Source organism: Hypomesus transpacificus, chromosome 9, assembly GCF_021917145.1.
Source record: "Hypomesus transpacificus isolate Combined female chromosome 9, fHypTra1, whole genome shotgun sequence".
NCBI classification, from domain to species: Eukaryota; Metazoa; Chordata; class Actinopteri; order Osmeriformes; family Osmeridae; genus Hypomesus; species Hypomesus transpacificus.
Window position 1 is genome coordinate 17,967,157 of NC_061068.1, and position 19,450 is coordinate 17,986,606.

Below are 19,450 nucleotides of genomic sequence, written 5' to 3' on the forward strand. Positions count from 1 at the left end.
AGAATGCACTGCATTCGTGTAGATCATGCCTCTCATCCATACATAACATTGTAAATGTTACAAGTGTGTAACATATACAATGAGTAAGTTCTGACCAGAGGAACGTCAAAGAGTGGAGGGTGAGGCTAGGAGGATCCAGACGTTATTGATCAGTCAGGGCCCCCCCACATGCACAACCAGTGGGGGTTTACACTCATCAGATCACCCACACTCTCCCCCTCCTCACTCACATTAACAATTTAAAACCTGGTACCAAACCATAAGCCCCGCCACACACACACACACACACCACCTGGCTGACCTTCTTCCCTTGCAAAATCACCAGTGATGTGATTTTGACCCCACCCCCACCCACGGGGTCTGAGCTACGTGATGAACTCAGTTAACATGGTAGCAGGGCAAGCAAACATTGACCCACGTGGGAAGCCGTTTGTGGGGTTGAGCAATCCAACAGCCAATCAAAAAGCCAGAGGGGGCCAGCAAGACAAACAGATACAGTAGGTGTATAGCATGAAAAGTTGTTATGTGGTGATATAATATACACAGGTTTATTTTAAAGGGAGAGAGAGAGACAGAGAGCGTGCAATGATATTAGGAGAGATAGACATATGATAGCTTTCTTGGGAGATTTTTTTTGTTGAAAAGTGCCAGGTGTGTTTGTGTGTCTCAACCTCAACCCCTTCAATGAGACAGGACTGACGAGACACACACAAACAAATAAATCCTGCTATCTTTGTACTTGAAACCTAAAGCAGGTACTGTAGAGACATTCTCTTTCTCTGTGATTCTGAGTGATTGTTTGAACAATAGATGCTGGCCTACCAACCCTGCCCTTGGTTTCCAGTTCTCGTTGGAAAAGAAAGTACTTCAACATCTGGGGGAATGTTTTTCATAATGAAATATCTCCCTGACAAAGGAGAATACCCTTTCCAGATGGGGTCTCCCTCTCATTTTCACGTATCTCTCCTTTCACAAACTCTCTATTTCTCCCTTTTTCTCTGTGGATTTACCTTTTGTTATTCTTACAGCTTTTTTTATTTCTTGTTAAGCCTCACAAATGATTTACTGAAAGGAACTATTTATGAGAACCAAGGTGTAGGGCAGTAATGAGGTAGATAGTTTCATTTCATTTAAACAAAACCCGTCAGTAATGGGATTTTATAGAAACCGAATATTGCCACCAAAGTGTAATTGAAACTGGATCGCAGATGAAAGAACATTAATTATTCAGCTGAGATGACAGTGAATATACTGCCCACTTTTGCGTCCAGGGAAAGCCAGTTTGATCGTAATCAAGATGGTATACTGTATGTAACCCAACCCTGGTTCTTACAGAGCTGATGCCAAAGTGGGAGAGTTTGTCAAAAATGACATCCTCCTTGCTGGTAAGAGCTTTATAAAATAGCAATGAATTGTATGAAAATTGTTATTTTCAAGTGTCATTTTAAATTATTTTCATTCCAGTGGCTGTAATTGTCAGCTGCAGGTTAGGGTTAGAATGTTCCCTTCAGAAAATCCAGTTAGCTCTTAGAGACAATTTTTCTTAGGAGGGTTTTAGGCTGTTGGCTTTTAGTATCATATAATGTACATAGAAAGAAAAAACTTGATTTGTTTGTTTCATCGCATTACATTCCGTTTGGTAATATTTAATACTTTTTAAGTTACGAAATGATATCAATGAAACAAGCTTACAAAAACTAAAACTTTAGCTATCAAGTTTAAATGACATTTGTCTTTCCCCAACCCTAAAACATGTCTGGGTCTGGTTCTAATCATCCAGCCTGGGGTGATTAGGACCAACTCTGGGTTTGGGTTCTGACTGTCCAGCATAAAAACAACAACGATGCTCAAACTGGGTCTGGTTCTTACTCTCCAGTATGAACTCTAGCACAAACTCGCTGCTGTCGGCGGGGAAGTCGTGTCTCCAGCTGACGTTAGCGTAGTTACTGTTAGGCTCCACCGTCAGATTCCAGATCCCCATTCCTGGGGCCACTACACACACACACACACACACACACACACACATATCCATGCATACCCAATCACGCATGCACACACGCACACACATGCACACACACACACATTTGTAGATATACACTGACTCTAAGGGGGCACCCTAAGGTTAGGTGTGGGGTCCATTCACAAGGCAGAAGTCAATCGAAATTCACATCCTGAATAAAAATGTGGCAATTTATTTTCACTCTTTTTTTTTTTTTTGAGTTTCGATTCACGACCTGCCTTGAGTCAATGGCAGTAGAATGGATCCCAAACCTGCTTGAGATAGTGAACTAGGGACCCACTCTCCACATTTTTGAAAACTTAAAAAATGGGGCTTCTTGCATCCTGGCCACAGGAATGAGACAAATGGCTGCATTCCAATACAGGTGGTGTCCCCTCCCATCTCTATAAAGAGAGGAGACGCTTGAAACGGCTAATGTTTGTATTGAAACACAGCCACAGTCCTGCTTCTCCTGGAAATGTAGCAAGAAGCAGATGAATGTCTAAACGGTTATTTAGTACAGTTTCTCTTTTCTAATTAATCTAAACTCTAAAACGTATTTGCTTAAAATTCACTAACTGATGTGTGATGTTATACATTCAAAGTAGAGTGAATTAAAGTGGATTGGACAGGACAACAGCAGGCTATGTACCCAACACGGAGCTAGTAAGAGTTGTGGGCGCGATGGCAGTGACAGCAGGAAGACGAGGAGGAGAGGGAGGGATGGTGGAGGCAGGAGGAGGAGGAGGAGGAGAGGCAGTTGGAGACACGTAGGCATCCGTAGGCTCCACTGCAGGGAGGGAGGGAGGGAGGGAGGGAGGGAGGGAGGGAGGGAGGGAGGGAGGGAGGGAGGGAGGGAGGGAGGGAGGGAGGGAGGGGGGAGGGGGGAGGGGGGAGGGCAGAGGGTTAAAGACAAAAAGGTAGAATAAAACAGGTCAACCACACACTGACACTGACCAAAAGAGACCAAAGAGAGAGAAATAGCAACATCAATTGACCAATGAGCATAGGCGGTCTGGAATTTCTCAGAGACATCATTACTGATTGGTTTACAAAATATTTGCAGATTTCAATCATAGGCAAAAATCAAGGCAGCAAAATGTCTATTATGTAAGTTTATGAAACTACTATGAACACATCCTCTGTTACACAGCATTTTGGCCAGAATGAATCTTTCTCAAATCACTCTGAAGAGTATATTCCACCTCAGAGAGTGGGCCAACAGTGGTGAGCACACACACAGACACACACACACAGACACACACACGCATGCACACCCCCACACACATTTGTGATTTGCACTGAATAAGGGAGCACCCTAAGGTCAGGTTTGGGGTCCATTCACAATCCAGAAGTCAATCAAAATTCACATCCTGAATTAAAATGTGGCTATGCATTACTCAAGTTGACTTTCAATCCACTTCCTGCCTTGAGTCAATGGCAGAAGAATGGATCCCAAACCTGTTTGAGATAGTGAGCTAGGGACCCACTCTCCACAGTTTAGAGAACTTCAAAAAGGGGGCTTCTTGCATGCTGGCCGGAGCAACAAAAGAAATGGCTGCATTCCAATACAGGAGGTGTCCTCTCCCATCTCTACAGAGAGAGGAGACTTTAAAAAGGGCTAATGTTTGTATTGAAACGCAGCCACAGTCCTGCTTCTCCTGGATAATGCAGCAAGATTAATCTTTTAAAGGTTTATAAGTTGAGTTTCTCTGTTTTCTGTACTAATTCAAAGCTCTAAAAACATATTTGTTTAAAATGCACAAACTGATGTGAAGTAATATATTCAAAGTAGAGTGAGCTAATGTGGATTAGACAGGACAACAGCATGCTATGTACCCAACACGGAGCTAGTAAGAGTTGTGGGCGCAATGGCTGAGACAGCAGGAAGAGGAGGAGGAGAGGGAGGGATGGTGGAGGCAGCAGGAGGAGGAGAGGGAGAGGCAGTCGGAGACACGTAGGCATCCGTAGGCTCCACTACATGGAATAATGGAGGGAGGAGAGAGCAGAGGGTTAAAGGCAAAAAGTAGAATAGAACAAGTCAACCACACACTGACACTGACCAATCGAGACCAAAGAGAGAGAAATAGCAATTTCTATCGACCAATGAGCAGAGGTGTTCTGGAATTGACCAGAAACTGCATTGCTGATTGGTTGCAAAGGGTTTGCAGATTTCAATCATAGGTCAATCAAATCAAGGCAGCAAAAAATCTATTTCATGTAAGTTAAAACTACTATGAACACATCCTCTGGTACAAAGCATTTTGTTCAGAATAATTCATTCTCAAATCACTCTCAAGACAGAGTAGGTTCCACCTCAGAGAGTGGACCAACAGTGGCGCCATGTGGCCACACACTTTCATTACTCCAGCATTCAAACAAAACATTGCTAGAAATGTATGATGTCATGCCAGTTCTGAGATATCTTCTGTACTGTGAGAAGGAAATGTCGAGGGACCTTACTAGTCCTCTGCAGACCTGCTGGACACCAGCTGCAACTGTCTTTACCTTCATGTTGACAGTCATCTTCATGGAAGGCATCCCAAATCCCACAAAGGTTGTGCTTTTGTCCTTATCAACTAAATCCTTCCTCATGCAGCCCCCCCCCTGCCCCTCCTCACACACACACACACGCATTATTTAGGCTTGAGGGCATCTATATAGACACAGACCCAACCATCAAAAAATCTGTCCGTTAGCATTAAGCATTGCTTCTCAGCCTTGTGAGAGAGAAGAAAATGGATGGCGGTAGAATTCAACAGTCAAAAGCGCAGGCATGCTGGGTGATTGAGTAGTCAAGCAAGCGAGCGGGTGAAGGCAGGTGGACTAACCAGGTGTAGAACTCAACCAATGGGAGAACAGGACTTTCTTTACTTTTTATTTCAGAAACTAAAATTAACAAAGTAAATATCACAATTAAACAGCTAATACAAGTATTTTGCCATCTCCCTTCATACCTTCTCTCTGTCTCACACACACGCACACACGCGCGGTTGAGAGCACCCCTCCCCGCTCATCAGGGCATTCCACGTCATTAGGACAACATTCCCTCCTTCTGGACAACTCAGGGCACAAGACCAGGCTTCACGGCGGAAGAGATGAGTGTGCGTGTGGGTGGGTGGGGTGGGGGGTGGTGGGGAGGGGGGTTGTATTGCTAAAAGGCACGCCATCAGGGATTGGTGGGGGGCTACAGTTGGAGCTAGAAGTATAGGCTGTAATAAACTGTCCACCACAAGGGGGGCTACAGTTACAGCCGGAACATAGGGCTGTAATATACTGTCCCCCACAAAGGGGGACCGCTGCTAGAGCTATCCTCTACCCCCAAATTTTTTTTACAATGGAAGTGAACTGGAGGTGTTCTGACACAATCCTGGGCTTCCTGTGTTCAATCCCTGAAAGCACACAGCAACACAGACACCCAGAGATGGACAGACAGGCAGGCGGATGAGGAGAGGATGACAGAAGTTCATTCTTGTGACTACAGAGTCAAGGCTGGTTACACTCCAAAGCTCTCTACAATCTAATTTAATTCAACATGAAACCCTATATGTATCTACACTGAATGTTAAATCATAGTCACACAAATGCAACATGTGCAGGAAAAACGGTCCGCATGTCGGTAATCTTTCATTTTTAACCACTATCCTTTTTGTTTCATATTACGAAAGTTTATGTATTGAAAAAGTCACTCAGTATAATAAACAAATATTTTTGGAGAGCTCAATACGCATAATTTGTCAGCAAAGTAGGCTTATTCTTGTAGTCTTGCAGGTTTTGGTTTTGGGGGTGTGATGGGAGTTCAGTTTGATTAGCATCTTTGGTTTTGTTGGCTACTGTCACTGAGTTTCAGTCAAGTCTCCACCAATAAACCTAGATGTGTGGTGTTTGTTCACTATATGGTTGCTACCATTGTGGTGGATGCAAATGACATGAAACTAATTATCAATAGCTGCTGTTGGCAATACAATTTACAATGGAAATCATATAGTATTATTTATCGTGGAGAACATGCAGGATGGAAATGAAACAATGTACACAATTCACAAGACTGTTGTCTGGCATGAAACGTTCTGTTTTCTACTCGGGTAAGATTCATATCTATCTATCTATCTGTTCGGTTTAGGAACTGTGTGCGTTTGTGTGCCTTCCCTAGCCAAACAGTTGTTATCTATGTGGAGCTGGAGTTAACCAGCTATTGTTCCCACACAAGACCTCCCTGTAGGAAGAGAAGTTTATCTTACAAAAAAGTTCTGCACTAGTTGATTTAAGTGGTGTCATCATTCAAACAAGCATATCATTCTCAAATATTTTCAGATTTCAATGTATGATCAATCATTTGAAAGCTTAGAATCTCCACTTTAATTAGCTAAAAGATAAAAAGACTACAAGAAATGACCATAACCTACATGCGGACCAAAATACCAGCACCTGTTACAAATATGCTATTGGTGTTGTAACATTCTGTATAAAAAATGAACATTTACTGGCCTGGTTTCCCCCCCACAGTTGTACTTCCATGTGTGATTCCTTGTACGACTAATGGAGACTTAAGACTGTACCCCTGTGAGGTAAAGGGTAGAGAACCATGCTGCAACATTTTCACATAATGAGGTCATTTGACCAGCCTGGGGCGACTCTTAGACAGCTGCGGAGGTTAGGGTGGACAGACAGGGACACAAGCAGGATGTGCAGGTACATCTACCTGTGTAGTCAAGAAGGGAACTGGTGTCTGTCAGGAGTGAGGGAGAGACAGGCAGACAGAGAAGGCCACAGTAGTGTGAGAGAGGAAAAAGGGCCAGAGGCTGAGAGTGACACAGAGAAAGGAAGAGCGAGTTGCAGAACATTGAGTAAAAGGACACCAGGGCCAGGTGTGTGTCTGTGTGTGTGTGTGTGTGTGTGCGGGGGGGGGGGGGGGGTATTGTGTTTCCAAGCATAGGCATGCTAAGAATGGAATTGAGCCTGAGAGTGTATGTGCACATTTAAGTGTGTGTGTGTGAGTAGAATGTGTGTATGTGTCCACTCTTGGCTGATGACAGCATGCAGCATTCAGCCTCCCCTCCACAAAGCCTGCAGTGTCTGCTGGACATGTAAAGCAGGACCATTGGGAGGAGCAATCTGGACACCAAACGCTAGTTTACTAAGAGCTACAATGTCAACTGGTGGTAACGAAAGACAGCTAACCTAGTTCCCAGAAAAAGTTTCCACCCAAAAAAACATAAGACTTGAAAATACCTAACTCTGTGTTCACAAACAGGAACTAGGACTGGGCTGATCCAGATCAGGATCTCTCATGAACAGGGCTTCTGTCTGTACACACGCAGTTTGTGTGTGTGGCTTGATAGTACAAGAAACTCAAGAATGTTCCAGGGAAAACCATTTATTCTTGTTGTTACACAACAATTGGTAGGTACAGACTGGGCAGTGCTAACTGCTCAGTAACCATGATAAAGAAGGGGTCAGATGGCTGAGCGGTTAGGGAATCGGGCGAGTAATCCGAAGGTTACCGGTTCGATTCCCGGCTGTGCAAAATGACTTTCACTTCACCCTGTTTACCTCGGGGGAATGTCCCTGTAATTACTGTAAGTCGATCTGGATAAGAGCGTCTGCTAAACGACTAAATGTAAATGTAAGAAATTCACCATATCCATTTGGTTCAACGCAACAGACTGAAACAGTGTGTTGATCTAAGTATATCTCCTTAATGTGTGTGCTGAGTTTATTTGATTTTGTGGGGTGTCAGAAGTGGGTTTTAATGTGTGTACTTTGCACAATGTGTACAGGGTTTCCCGCAGCACTTTGCAGTTAAGGCGGCCGCCTTAGCAACACACGTCTGCCGCCTTGACTCCGTTGTCTAGAAAAATTAAATAAATTAATTAGCTAAATTCGCTGTGTTTCCGCCAGTTTTCTCCACTAGTTTTCTCCCTTTCATTCCAACGGCAGTCTCCCTTCTCAAGAGAACTTTGTTTAAGAGAACTTTCTCCAGAGAAATCTCACCCTACCACCTTGACTAACACATTTTCTGCGGGAAACCCTGGTGTATGTTTGCCTGTGTGGGCATGTGCGAGTGTATGTGTGCATGTATGTATATATGGAGGCGTGAGTATGTGTGTGAGGCTCACCTTCGTTGGAGAAGTGTGGCGACTCCTCAGCGTAGACCTCTCCAGCTCCCTCCTGGGTCACCGCCGCTAGGAAGAACTTGTAGCGCGTGCCGCGGTCAGGCAAGTGCAGCGTGAACGATGTCACATTGGGGAGAAAACTCTCCAAGTGCATGCGGCCAGCCTTCGATCCGTTCACTACACACACACACACACACACACACACACACACACACGGCTTTGTAAGGGACAACTTACAACTGCTGCTTCATGTTGTGGTGTGGTGAACTGAAATCTTTGTTCAGTGTGGGACACATATATCTTGGTGTTTCCAAGGGATCCTATCTGTGTATCAGGTATGGCCAGTGTGTATCTAATCAGAAGTGGATACCTGTTTGATATTTCATTTTGCAGCCAATCAGAGCTCACCTGTATGGTACTTCAGTCTGTAGCCAATCAGAATGCCGTTGGGCTCCAGAGGCTGGTCCCAGTTCAGCCGAATGGTGTTGGAGCTCCTCTGGATGATCTTGAAGAACCTGGGAGCCTCCGGGACTACGGAGGAGAGGGGACCAAGGGAGAGAGAGAGGCAGATATAGAGGGGGAGACACAGACACAGACATATATAGAGAGAGACAGAGACAGACAGACAGACAGACAGACAGAGAGAGACATACAGACAGACAGACAAACAGGGAGAAAGAGAGACATACAGGGAGACATAGAGAGACAGCCAGACAGAGAAACAGGCAGACATACAGGGAGACAGACAACATGAGACAGATATAGGGGCAGAAAGACATCCAGACAACATGAGACAGACAGAGAGAGAGAGACAGACACACAGTGTTCGAAGGGAAGAAAACAAAGAGAAACAGCATTAGGAAGTGCGCTATGAGCATGACCCTAACTCTAACGCCCAACAACAACCAACAGCTCCCGTTGTGGTGGCCTCAGAATGCCTCACCTCCCTCCTTGGTGCGGAACTGGACGGTGTTGCTGACCGGACCCTCGTGGCCTCGGTTGGCCACCACCATGAACATGCTGTAGAGGGAGTAGGGCATCAGGTCGCTCAGGATGCCCGAGGGCTGAGCCGCCATAGTGTAGAACCCTCGAACGCTCCGCTCCTGACTCACCCGCAGACCTGGAAGCAGGCTGGCCTCACGCCAGAAGTACACCTGGGAGGAGGGGCACAGGGGAGCAGGGAAAGAGGAAAGAAGGAAGGAAGCAGTGGAGGAGTGAGGGGAGGAGGATCGGAGCAGGGGAGGAAGGGAGAAGGAGGAAGAGGGGAGGAGGAAGGGAGGAGGAGGAGAGAGGGTTAGGAGGAAGAGAGGGGAGGAGGAGGAAGAGGAGTGGAGCAGGGGAGGAGGGAAGCAGGGGAGGAAGAAGAGGAGAGCAGGGAGGCATGTGTGTTAGGGATGGTGTATGTTAGGTGTGTGTTGGAGTGGTGTGGGTCAGGGGTGGTTTTCTCACCCGGTACTCCTTGAACTCCCCCAGTATGGTGCTAGGGTCGACCGGTATCCAGTGCAGGGTCACCTTGGTGCTGTCCACATTCGACAAACGCAGGTCTGTAGGGGCCGCCGTGGGCTCTGGGTGGAAGGGGAGAGAGGTTACAGGGTGACAAAGAAAGAGAGGCTGTGCTCACTTTGAAAAAACAAGACAAGGCTAACTGTAAAATGTTGTCTGCAAAGTATGTAGCAACCTGTCATACCCTTGGGACAGCAGCTATCTTGCGTGAGACAAAAGTAATTTTCAGTCATTGAAAAAAGTTGTTCTTCTGTTGTTGTCACCCCTGAGTGTGTTTTATAATGTATATATTCTTAATGCACATATTTTCGCCTACCATTCATGGTAACATTATGTATTTATTTAATGTATTTGTTGTAAAGTGTTATTTTTCTTATGATATAGTATTCATGCTATGTGTGTGCTTTGTAATATGTTGGCACTTCACATTCCCCAGGAGAGTGCTCAATCGTCTCGTTTCAGAGAGGTCAGGGAATATTTTTAAATTTGCCAAAATGGGTGAACTCGTTTTTTGCTTCCCTCTGGAAAATGTGTGTCAAACATAAGTGTTTGTATCCCACCCCCACTTTTTTCCCCTCTGTGAAGCTCATTGTTTCATACCTCCTGGTATGAAATGCGCTATATAAATAATTAAATAAATTGTATTTGATTTAACATTATTTGAATATACATGGTGTGTAGCCCTGATCAGGATCAGTAAAAATTACCATGACCTATATGTGGACTGAAATACATAAAAGTATAAACGTTTTTTAAGTGTGTGCGTGCGTGTATTTGTAGAAGTGTGTGCTTGTATCTATATAAGTGTGTGTGTATCTGTCTAAGTGTTACTGTGTGTGTACTCACTGTCCTCCCCAGAGTATCCTATGATGATGTTGGACTGGGGACCTTTTCCGAGGTCGTTGACGGCCTGCAGTTTGATCTCATAGGGAACGTAGGTCTGCGTGTCAGACACCAGGTGCTTTGGCTCCACTGTGGTCACATTGCTCCACTCCTCACCCATATCCTTCCGCCTCCACCATACCAAGTAGCGCAGGTTGGGGCCGTTGCGCTCCGTGTCCAGAAGGGGCTGAGGGCAGGGGCGGGGGGCATGAGGAAAACTTAGGTTCACAGTACAGTATGGAGGCACAGTAGAGGAGAGGAGAGCAAAATACAGCAGAGTAGAGTAGAGTACAGTAGAGTACAGAATAATGAAAAGTAGAGTAGAATGGAGTAAAGTAAACCAGAGTACAGTAGAGCAGAGCGGAGTAGAGCAGAGCAAATACTAAAAAGTATTTGAATACTACATAGATTTAGAAATAGCTCATTTTGAGCCCTGTCTCACCTCCCAGCTAATCTCCATATTATTGTTCATGGTGCCCCAACCTCTTAGACCTGCCGGTATGACATCAGGGGCTGTAACATACACACACACAGACACTCTATATCAAGTTTTCTCCAAAAGACTTCCACACACCATTGTCCTATTCCATTGTAATACATGAACTGCTCCTGCTAAACACTCTATTGAAAATATACTACAACACATGGTTTTATCAGACAAAATACCCGCCCCCCCCCCACCGCCCTCTCCCCACTGTGTACTAACAGGCTCCGCTGGTCAAGTAGCGGAACGAGGGCAGACTGGGCGTGCTGGGGCCCACAGCGTTGATGGCCAAGACCCTGAACTGGTAGTTGAGGTAGGGAGACAGCTGTAGGGTGACAGAGTTTAGTTTGCCCTCATAGACGGACAAGTTCTGCCACCGCCCGGGTTCCCAGCGGTCCTCCTCGAACTGAACCAAGTACTCTGTTGAAGGGAGGAACATGGTAAGATGTGTGGTATGGAGGTATATAGGTATGGTGGTATGGAGGTGGTATGGTGGCATGGATATATGGCAGTGTAGTGGTATGGAGGTATGGCGGTATGGAGGTATGGTGGCATGGAGGTGGTATGCCCAGTGTTTGTACGACATTGGGCAGAGTTGTGTTCCCATGTCAGTGTGTGTGTATATGTGCAGGTGTGTGTGTGTGCAGACACTCGCCTGTGATGGGGCTATTGTTGTCCTCCCCAGGTATCCAGGTGAGGCGCACACTGCTTGCAGCCAGGTCAGACAGCTCTAGGTCCTTGGGGGGGTCAGGACAACCTGGGGGAGGACGGGCTGTTAGAGACGCCACACACAAACACACACACGAGAACACTCTCTCACAAACACACACAAGAACACACGGACACAGATACAGACACACACACATTCCAAACACAGACTCACACACACACACTCCACTTGCAAACCGCTACATACATTAATATCTTTGGCACATAAGTTTGTGTGATAAAATTAGAGAAAGAGTGCAAAAAAAAAAAGTATAACCTAACGAGAGCAAAAAGATGAGAAAGAAAAAGAGGGAGAGATAGACAGAGACATAGAGATACAAATAAGGAGAGAGACAGTGAGACATACAGGGACAGAGCAAGAGAGAGAGAAAAAAAGAGAGGGAAAAAGTGACAGAGGTAGATATCAAAGGCTCAGAGACAGAGAGATGAAGGATGATGTGTGTACGGACAGACACAGATCCAGTGTGTGTGTGTGTGTGTGTCTAGGAGAGGCCATGGATGTTACCTGCAGGCAAGGCACTATATGTGGGAGACAGCGACTCATCCTCTGTGAGGCCGAGGAGAGAGGCGGGAGGAGGGGTAGATGTTAGAGGTCAGTCTATGTAGATTTAGTCGTTTTAGCACTAGCAGAGGAAGCCACATCTGAACTAATGAACACAGCTAACATCATGCTTTCAACACCACTCCAGACAGAGATGGAAATATACAATACATATGCTGTTGTTGACTGCATGTGTTCATATATGTATATATAAGCACACATATACAGTCACAAGTATATACAAATATTAAGATGTTGTATCTGTTTCATCTCAAGTGTGTCCAATTACACAGACAAGGATTAGAAGGCAGAATCAGAAAACAGTTATTAGTACAGAGCTTATAGAGCATGCAGATTTGACATTTGAAGGCACCCAGAAGTGCAGTTATTTACTAGCTAGTTACTGTGACTACTCCAGGTGAAAGGAGGAGGGTTGTCATCCATTCTGTTAGGTGTGTACCCGTGTGTATGTGCTTGTGTGTGTGTGCTTGTGTGTGTCTACCTAACACAATAAGCCGAGCTGAGGAAGAATCCTGGTCTAAGTCTGTTTTAACGGAGCAGGTGTATGTCCCCTCATCACTGTTCTGGACATCTAGGATGGACAGATATTCTTCTTCCCTCTTAACCCTGCAAGGACAGAGAGACAGAAAGAGAGTGAGAGAGGAGGGGGGGGGGGAGATAGTGACTTGATTTATTTCTGAATTACTATTGTTGGGAAAACCTAAAATACGTATTAAAAAGAGAACCAATGATTAGACGATGTTCCAAGATCAAAGTGTACCTTTAATGGGCATAATAATTTATTTAAAGTTTAAAAAAAGTAACCTTTTTTTCAAGGCCACGTAAAATTTAAACTATAATTCCAGGAATATGTGTGTGTGTGTGTATGTGCAAGTTTTCTAGTGGGATTTTTGTCAAACAATTAGCTCGAGAACCGGGAACTGTGCAAAGTTGGGATTTTGCAGGTGTCCATCTCAGCCCCCAAGGCTGTGCTGATGGGGTAACATTATTAAACAGAAAATCCATACACATACTGATCAACATGACAAACAATTGCTACAGGTGAAGTATGTGTACTTTGGCAAGTTTTAGCAAAAGCCACATGAACACTAACCTTACAGTTTAATAGATAACAAAGCGTGCTTACAGTCAGGCATAATTATCGGATATTACATTTGATAAAGCATGCGCATATACAGGCGTTATTAGTGCTGCGCATAGCTGACATGCCAGCGCAGCACAGAAACCACTGCAAACACCTGCAGGTAACCTAGCCTATACAAGTTATGTTATTATATTGAAAGTTGTGACTCTTCGCTGTGTTAGTAGTCTGACACCAGAGAAGGAAAGCGACTGCGGCCTACCCAACTAATTTTCTTCTCATTTATTCTTTCAACTGGACGTAACTGAAAGCACTTGTATGATAGAAATATCTATGTATTAACCACTCGGTTAAAGATGCTGTAAAGCAAATTCCATGATTTGCTTCTCAGTAAATTATATACATGTGAAATAAGTTCCTGAAAGCATGTGCAAAGCGCGAAAACGTCAAACTGAAATGTCGAGTTAGACTGTTGAACAGTTTCTCTCCCGTTTTCAGCTCAAGTTTTGTATAGGCGGAGCAAAAACCCAACCTATCTACGTCACAGCGACCTACGTCAAATCACAGACAGTTGCATTCTGTTACTCAGCTGGTACGATGCAAAGACAAAGTACTTAACACATAAAACACTCAGAGACTGCAGGCAGGTCTGTTCTAATATCTGCAATTGATTTAACTAGTGTTGCTGTTTGTTGCTAAATTCAATATATTTGAGTGGGCGGAGCTTCAGCTCCTTCAGGCGACATGCCACCCCAGTCTCAAGCAGAGAACACTGCTGATTTTCTCACTATTTCAAAGCCTAATTTAACATACTTGTCTGTGTTTTTTTCATTTGAATTTGGATGTGTAGTTAACAACACATTCTTCTGTGGTGTGATGAACTTAAAACTCATTTTCAATTCCACTTTATAGCATCTTTAAGATATTAAGATTTATTTACAGCAGCATGGTGACCGAAAGGTAGAGTTATATGACATGCTATACGTCTATTGGGACTGTGAGTTTGAGTCCCGGCTGAGGTGACTTTTGCTAAACTGCATTTCATTCTCAGTACTTGAATGACAATAAAGTTGAATCTAAGTTGATTCTTAGTAGGTGACAGTACCACGCTGAAATCATTGTTTTGATTTAGTTTTGTTGATTATGGCCTCATGCGTTTGCTGCAGTATAGACCTTTGATCCTTTGTTCCACAGACATCCCCTTATTGACCCATCATCTTATTTGATGATTCCATCTTAAACGTGTTGAAATCATCACGCAGGCGAATGCAGGCACTAGGGAGCCCTTTGCATATAAACCAGGGCATGGAATATGCCCCATATGTGTGTGTGTGTGCTGGGGTGGCCTCCTTACCTCCAGTCCAGTGTGAGAGGCTTGTTGTCCTTCAGCCACGTGACCGTGGCCCGGAGGGAGGGGTCAGAGCTAACCTTGCAGTCGAGGCGCACCTGGGAGCCCCGGACCACCTGCTGGCGCTCTGGAGCCCGCACAATACGGGTGGGGTCTAGGGGTCAACACACACACACACACAAGGGGAGTGACATACACATGCATGAGGGTTAGGGTTAGAGGATTAGAGAGACGTAATTCCACTGTAATGCCTTCATGTTAAAAGTACCAATTCGTCAGGGAAATATCGCAGGAAAACAAGACTACAGTTGACAGGATCAGTTCATGCGAATCCTATGTCACACACTTGACCAGAAGAGGAGCAGATGTCTGACCTTTGACCTCGAGGCGGACCTGGTTCTCCTCCTTTCCCAGGAAGTTGCTCACCACACAGGTGTAGGTGCCCTGGTCCTCTGGACGCACGTGCTTGATCTCCAGAGAGCCGTTCACATACACTCTGTAGTGCCCTCCATCCAGACCACTGCCTTGCCCGTTCTTAAACCTGCACACACGGTAGGATGTTAACAAGGTTGAGCCATGGAAACACTGATTGACAGACAGACAAAAAAATAACTGATAGACTGAAAGGCAGGCATAAAGACAAAAAGTCAGAAAGACAGAACAGACAGAGACAGAAACTGACAGACAGAGAGACAGGCAGGAGGCAGGGAGACAGACAGAGACAGAAACAGACAGGCAGGCAGGCAGGCACACAGACAGACAGACAGATAGACAGACAGTGGCTCACCAGCGCAACTGAGGCTGAGGGGAGCCAAAGAAGGGGCAGTCAAGGAAGATGTGCTTGGCCTCAATGACCTTGATCAGTTGGTTCTTAGGACCCAGCATCCTGGGAGCTATGTCTGGAGAGAGGGAGGAAGACAGGGAGAGGGAGTGGGAGACGGAGACATTATGATACACCATTACATTACATTGTATGTAAGTAAAAGCACATTGGGCCAGCAAGCAATGGTCCTCCATCCTCATCACAACCCCCAAGTAACAATTCTCTCCAGAATACATGCCCAGCCCCCAAGTATAACCCACAGGATACACCCCAAGACCACCAGCTTTCCCCGCCTTACTCAGGATGTTGACAAAAGCATTCTCCAGCAGGTAGCCCAGGTGGTTTGAGGCGTTGCACTGGTACACAGCACTACTTCCAATCTGCACTGAGCGGAACAGGATGGTGTCCCCCATCACCTCCCTACTAGGGTTGGGCAGGGAGCCTGGGAGGGAAACAGCGAGAGAGAGACAGACCGATAGAGAAACGAGAACGAGAGAAGGAGGAGATCCAAAGTGTGTGAGTCATTTTGTATTGTCCTTGTACTGTATCTGTGAGAAACATGTAATTTTCAGTACAACAGTATCTCTCCTCCTGAGATACTGATTCTGGCAAGCTGTGATAACGCTGTAGCTCTGAGTACAATGCAGAGACACTATAGGAGTGTGTATGATGTTTATACAACAGTTAGTTCAGACCTTCAAATCTGATCTGGTTGACAGCCATCATATGTTTACGGTATATCCCGGGTAAAACTTTTTACAGTTCAATTTGAGATATTACTATGCCATCCACATGGATTATCAGTAAATGTGTTAATTAATTAACATGTAGATCAAATTCACTACATCTGTACTGTAAATAAAGTATCCACTTTATATATTCTAACTTTTAGTTAGCTAACCAGCATTTCATCCATAAAGAAAACCATGGCTTTGACAGGGTATTGTGTCAGCGTTCATCTGGTAGTATCTGCTCTGGAATAGCTATTCGAAGATTAGCATCTACTAAATAACAGTCTGTCTAAATAACGTTTAAATAGCTGAAAACATTTATAGAAAACTGGCTACCATAACTAATTTGTTGAAAGTTTGTTTTGATGAAATTCCAAGTCAATTGTTGTCCAGCAAGTAATTAAGACAAGTTTGTCCACCTCAACATCTCCAAATAGCTAGCTAGCCCTGATCAGTGGCTTTGACACAAGGCGTGGGTTTATGATGTTTCAAAGCAACGGACATACTGTAGTTTAAGAAATGTATTTCTTAGTAGAGAAACATATAAATCGATCTAAAACACACTGAATTGTTAATTATTTGTAAGAATTTGCCTGTTGAAGTAAGATATAAAAACAATAAACCACTATGGGGAAGGGGTAAGGTCGCCAAATAATCCATAGGTTGAGCTGCTCGACCGCACTACAACCCATGGGTTGTTTAGCAATATACCACACCTTCTCATGGTTTATTGCTTTAGTGAGTGTGTGTGAGTGTTTGAGTGAGTGTGTGCGTGACTGTGTATAGCTGTGTGAGTGGTGTGTGAGAGTCGACTCACTATCTATGGGTCCTCCATTGACCAGCCATTGGATGTGTGGTTTAGGGTTTCCATTGGCCCGACACACCAGTCGCCCGTTCTCATCTGGGGACAGCACCAGATTGGTCGGCTTGTCCAGCCAATAGGGAGCAGCTGTGGGAAGGAGATTAGCGATTGGCGATCATTGATGTGTAAACCTTGAAAAATAAGTGAATCAAGCAAACTGAATAAAAATACCTTTTTCTAAATTACCCTAATCCCCATTGACATACAAATAAATAAAAAAACAAATCCAACAGCCTTAACCTCCCTCTCTTCCAACCCCTGACCCTTGACCTCTCCTGGGCACAGTTTTGCACAGTCTGTAACCACGGGACAACAATAACTAAATAATCCCATAATCCCCTTGCAGCCCCCTGCAGTGTGACCCCAGTGTCCTGACCTTTGACCTGGACGTGGATGGAGTGGCTGATGCTTCCTATCAGGTTGCTGGCCATGCAGACGTACTCTCCGGCGTCCTCCTCTGATACGCTGGTGATGCGCAGGGTCTTGTTGAAGCTGTCCAGATGGACCCTCTCGGCTGACAGCTCCCCCCCCTTCTTCAGCCACTTGATGCTGGGGGTCGGCCTGGGAGGATATGGAAAGAGAGTGATTTTTTTCAATGTTATGATTTTCACATTGGAGTTCATATAAACTCTTTATTGTGTATTCAATGAAAACAAGGAACCAGGGAAAGTTGGCAACCATCGCAGTTGGCAACTTTGAAAACAAAGAAAAGTTGTGGCTCATTGGACAGTTGCGAGAGCGAATTTCTAATATCCCATATCAAGTGAATGCAGCACTAGACGACTCCAACCACCCTCCCCACTATGCCGACCAAAGTTGCTTTCATTTGAACACAAAGAAGGCGCCAACTGACCATAGAAGGCTCCAACTCAAGGAAGCAATCGTCGGCACGGACAGCAGACCACACCGGAGGAGTGAGGTGTTAAGCAATTTTCTATTAATGACGAAGAAGGTGCAGGGCTAACGGATTCGCAATGTTAGTTTTCCTGTTGTTGTTAATAACGTCAACTCGTGAATGCTTTGGGAAAGCAACAACAAAGATAACCGTGGTAAAGTTAGTTTGAAGTTTGATATTCAACAGATATTTGGATGCCCAGTATTGTGTTATTTTAACTAGTGTTTAGCACCACTACGACCGTCCGCTTAACCAATGCTTTTGGCTGCCTAATAGTGATGTGTCGTTCGTGAACGATTCGTTCATTTTGAACGAATCCTTATAAGGACTCGGGAGTAACGAGTCCTCTCAACGAGTGATTCGTTCATTTCCCGACTCGGTCTTTCTACGAGTCTTTGGATCATTTTTCACGTGACCTGCATAGGCTCTGTAGCTAGAGGAAACGAACGATTCGTTCCTTTCCCGACTCGGTCTTTCTACGAGTCTTTGGATCATTTTTCACGTGACCTGTATAGGCTGTAGCAAGAGGAAACGAACGATTCGTTCCTTTCCCGACTCGGTCTTTCTACGAGTCTTTGGATAATTTTTCACGTGACCTGCATAGGCTCTGTAGCTAGAGGAAACGAATGATTAGTTCCTTCCCCGACTCGGTCTTTCTACGAGTCTTTGGATCCTTTTTTCACGTGACCTGCATTGTATTTTTTAGTAGAGGAAACAGTTTCCTTATTCCCTTTCGCGTGGCCGCTGTTTTAGTAAGACGTGAATGAATTATATTCGCTCAAGTCATCATACTGACTGGTTTTGTTATTTTCACTCTACATTTACACTTACAGTTTAGTGCAGTGTTTGACGTGATAATTAAATGCTAGTGTGATAATACATGACCAAATCATACAAACTCATGATACATTATTTTAATGCAGGAATTTATTTTGAAATAGTATTTGCTGGTGCACATGTCATGCACTAACCTACAGTGGACGTATAGGGGCTATACGTCCTTTGCAGTGGACGTATAGCCCCCAACCCCCCCCCCCCCCCCCCCCCCCTCCTGAAATGAACAAATGACTCGAAAAAAGATTCGTTCATTTTACTGAACGAGATTCAAAGAACCGAATCAGTAAAAAGAACCGAACTTCCCATCACTACTGCCTAAACAACGCGAATGTTTAGGGACCATCAACAAACTACACATTTCAAAAGTCAATAGCTTTTCAACAACATGAACTAGGAGCGTCAAAATAATGTTAAACTGTTGAAGATGTATGCATTCATGCTGCACAGCCTTAATTTTTTTCATTTTCATCTCTTTTTATTCAAAATAATTCTTCAAACTTCAAAAGCTTTTTGTTCATGGGACCTATAATGCTCAAATTCATTTCAGCCTTTAGTTTTCTCATTTTTATCTCACACACTTCTGCCACTGGGTGCCACA

At 44.6% G+C, this 19,450-nt stretch overlaps 1 protein-coding gene across 6 annotated transcripts in view; it reads right to left on the minus strand.

The window, feature by feature from the left end:
• Window positions 1-19,450, minus strand: part of nfasca (neurofascin homolog (chicken) a) — a 69,350-nt gene that overhangs the window by 14,081 nt on the left and 35,819 nt on the right. For 3 of the 6 annotated variants that reach the window (XM_047025094.1, XM_047025092.1, XM_047025090.1), the window contains 15 exons: window positions 17,497-17,681; window positions 17,076-17,207; window positions 15,826-15,969; window positions 15,492-15,603; window positions 15,079-15,245; window positions 14,711-14,858; window positions 12,757-12,881; window positions 11,640-11,741; window positions 11,207-11,404; window positions 10,943-11,013; window positions 10,465-10,687; window positions 9,565-9,680; window positions 9,059-9,269; window positions 8,524-8,646; window positions 8,119-8,292 (listed from right to left, as the gene is read on the minus strand). In XM_047025094.1, coding sequence (XP_046881050.1) covers window positions 8,119-8,292; window positions 8,524-8,646; window positions 9,059-9,269; window positions 9,565-9,680; window positions 10,465-10,687; window positions 10,943-11,013; window positions 11,207-11,404; window positions 11,640-11,741; window positions 12,757-12,881; window positions 14,711-14,858; window positions 15,079-15,245; window positions 15,492-15,603; window positions 15,826-15,969; window positions 17,076-17,207; window positions 17,497-17,681 — 2,231 coding nt within the window. Of the gene's footprint in view, window positions 1-1,869; window positions 1,993-2,651; window positions 2,790-3,838; window positions 3,977-6,701; window positions 6,729-8,118; window positions 8,293-8,523; window positions 8,647-9,058; window positions 9,270-9,564; window positions 9,681-10,464; window positions 10,688-10,942; window positions 11,014-11,206; window positions 11,405-11,639; window positions 11,742-12,218; window positions 12,261-12,756; window positions 12,882-14,710; window positions 14,859-15,078; window positions 15,246-15,491; window positions 15,604-15,825; window positions 15,970-17,075; window positions 17,208-17,496; window positions 17,682-19,450 lie in introns of all 6 variants that reach the window. The other 3 variants (XR_006956470.1, XM_047025089.1, XM_047025093.1) reach the window with 2 other exon arrangements.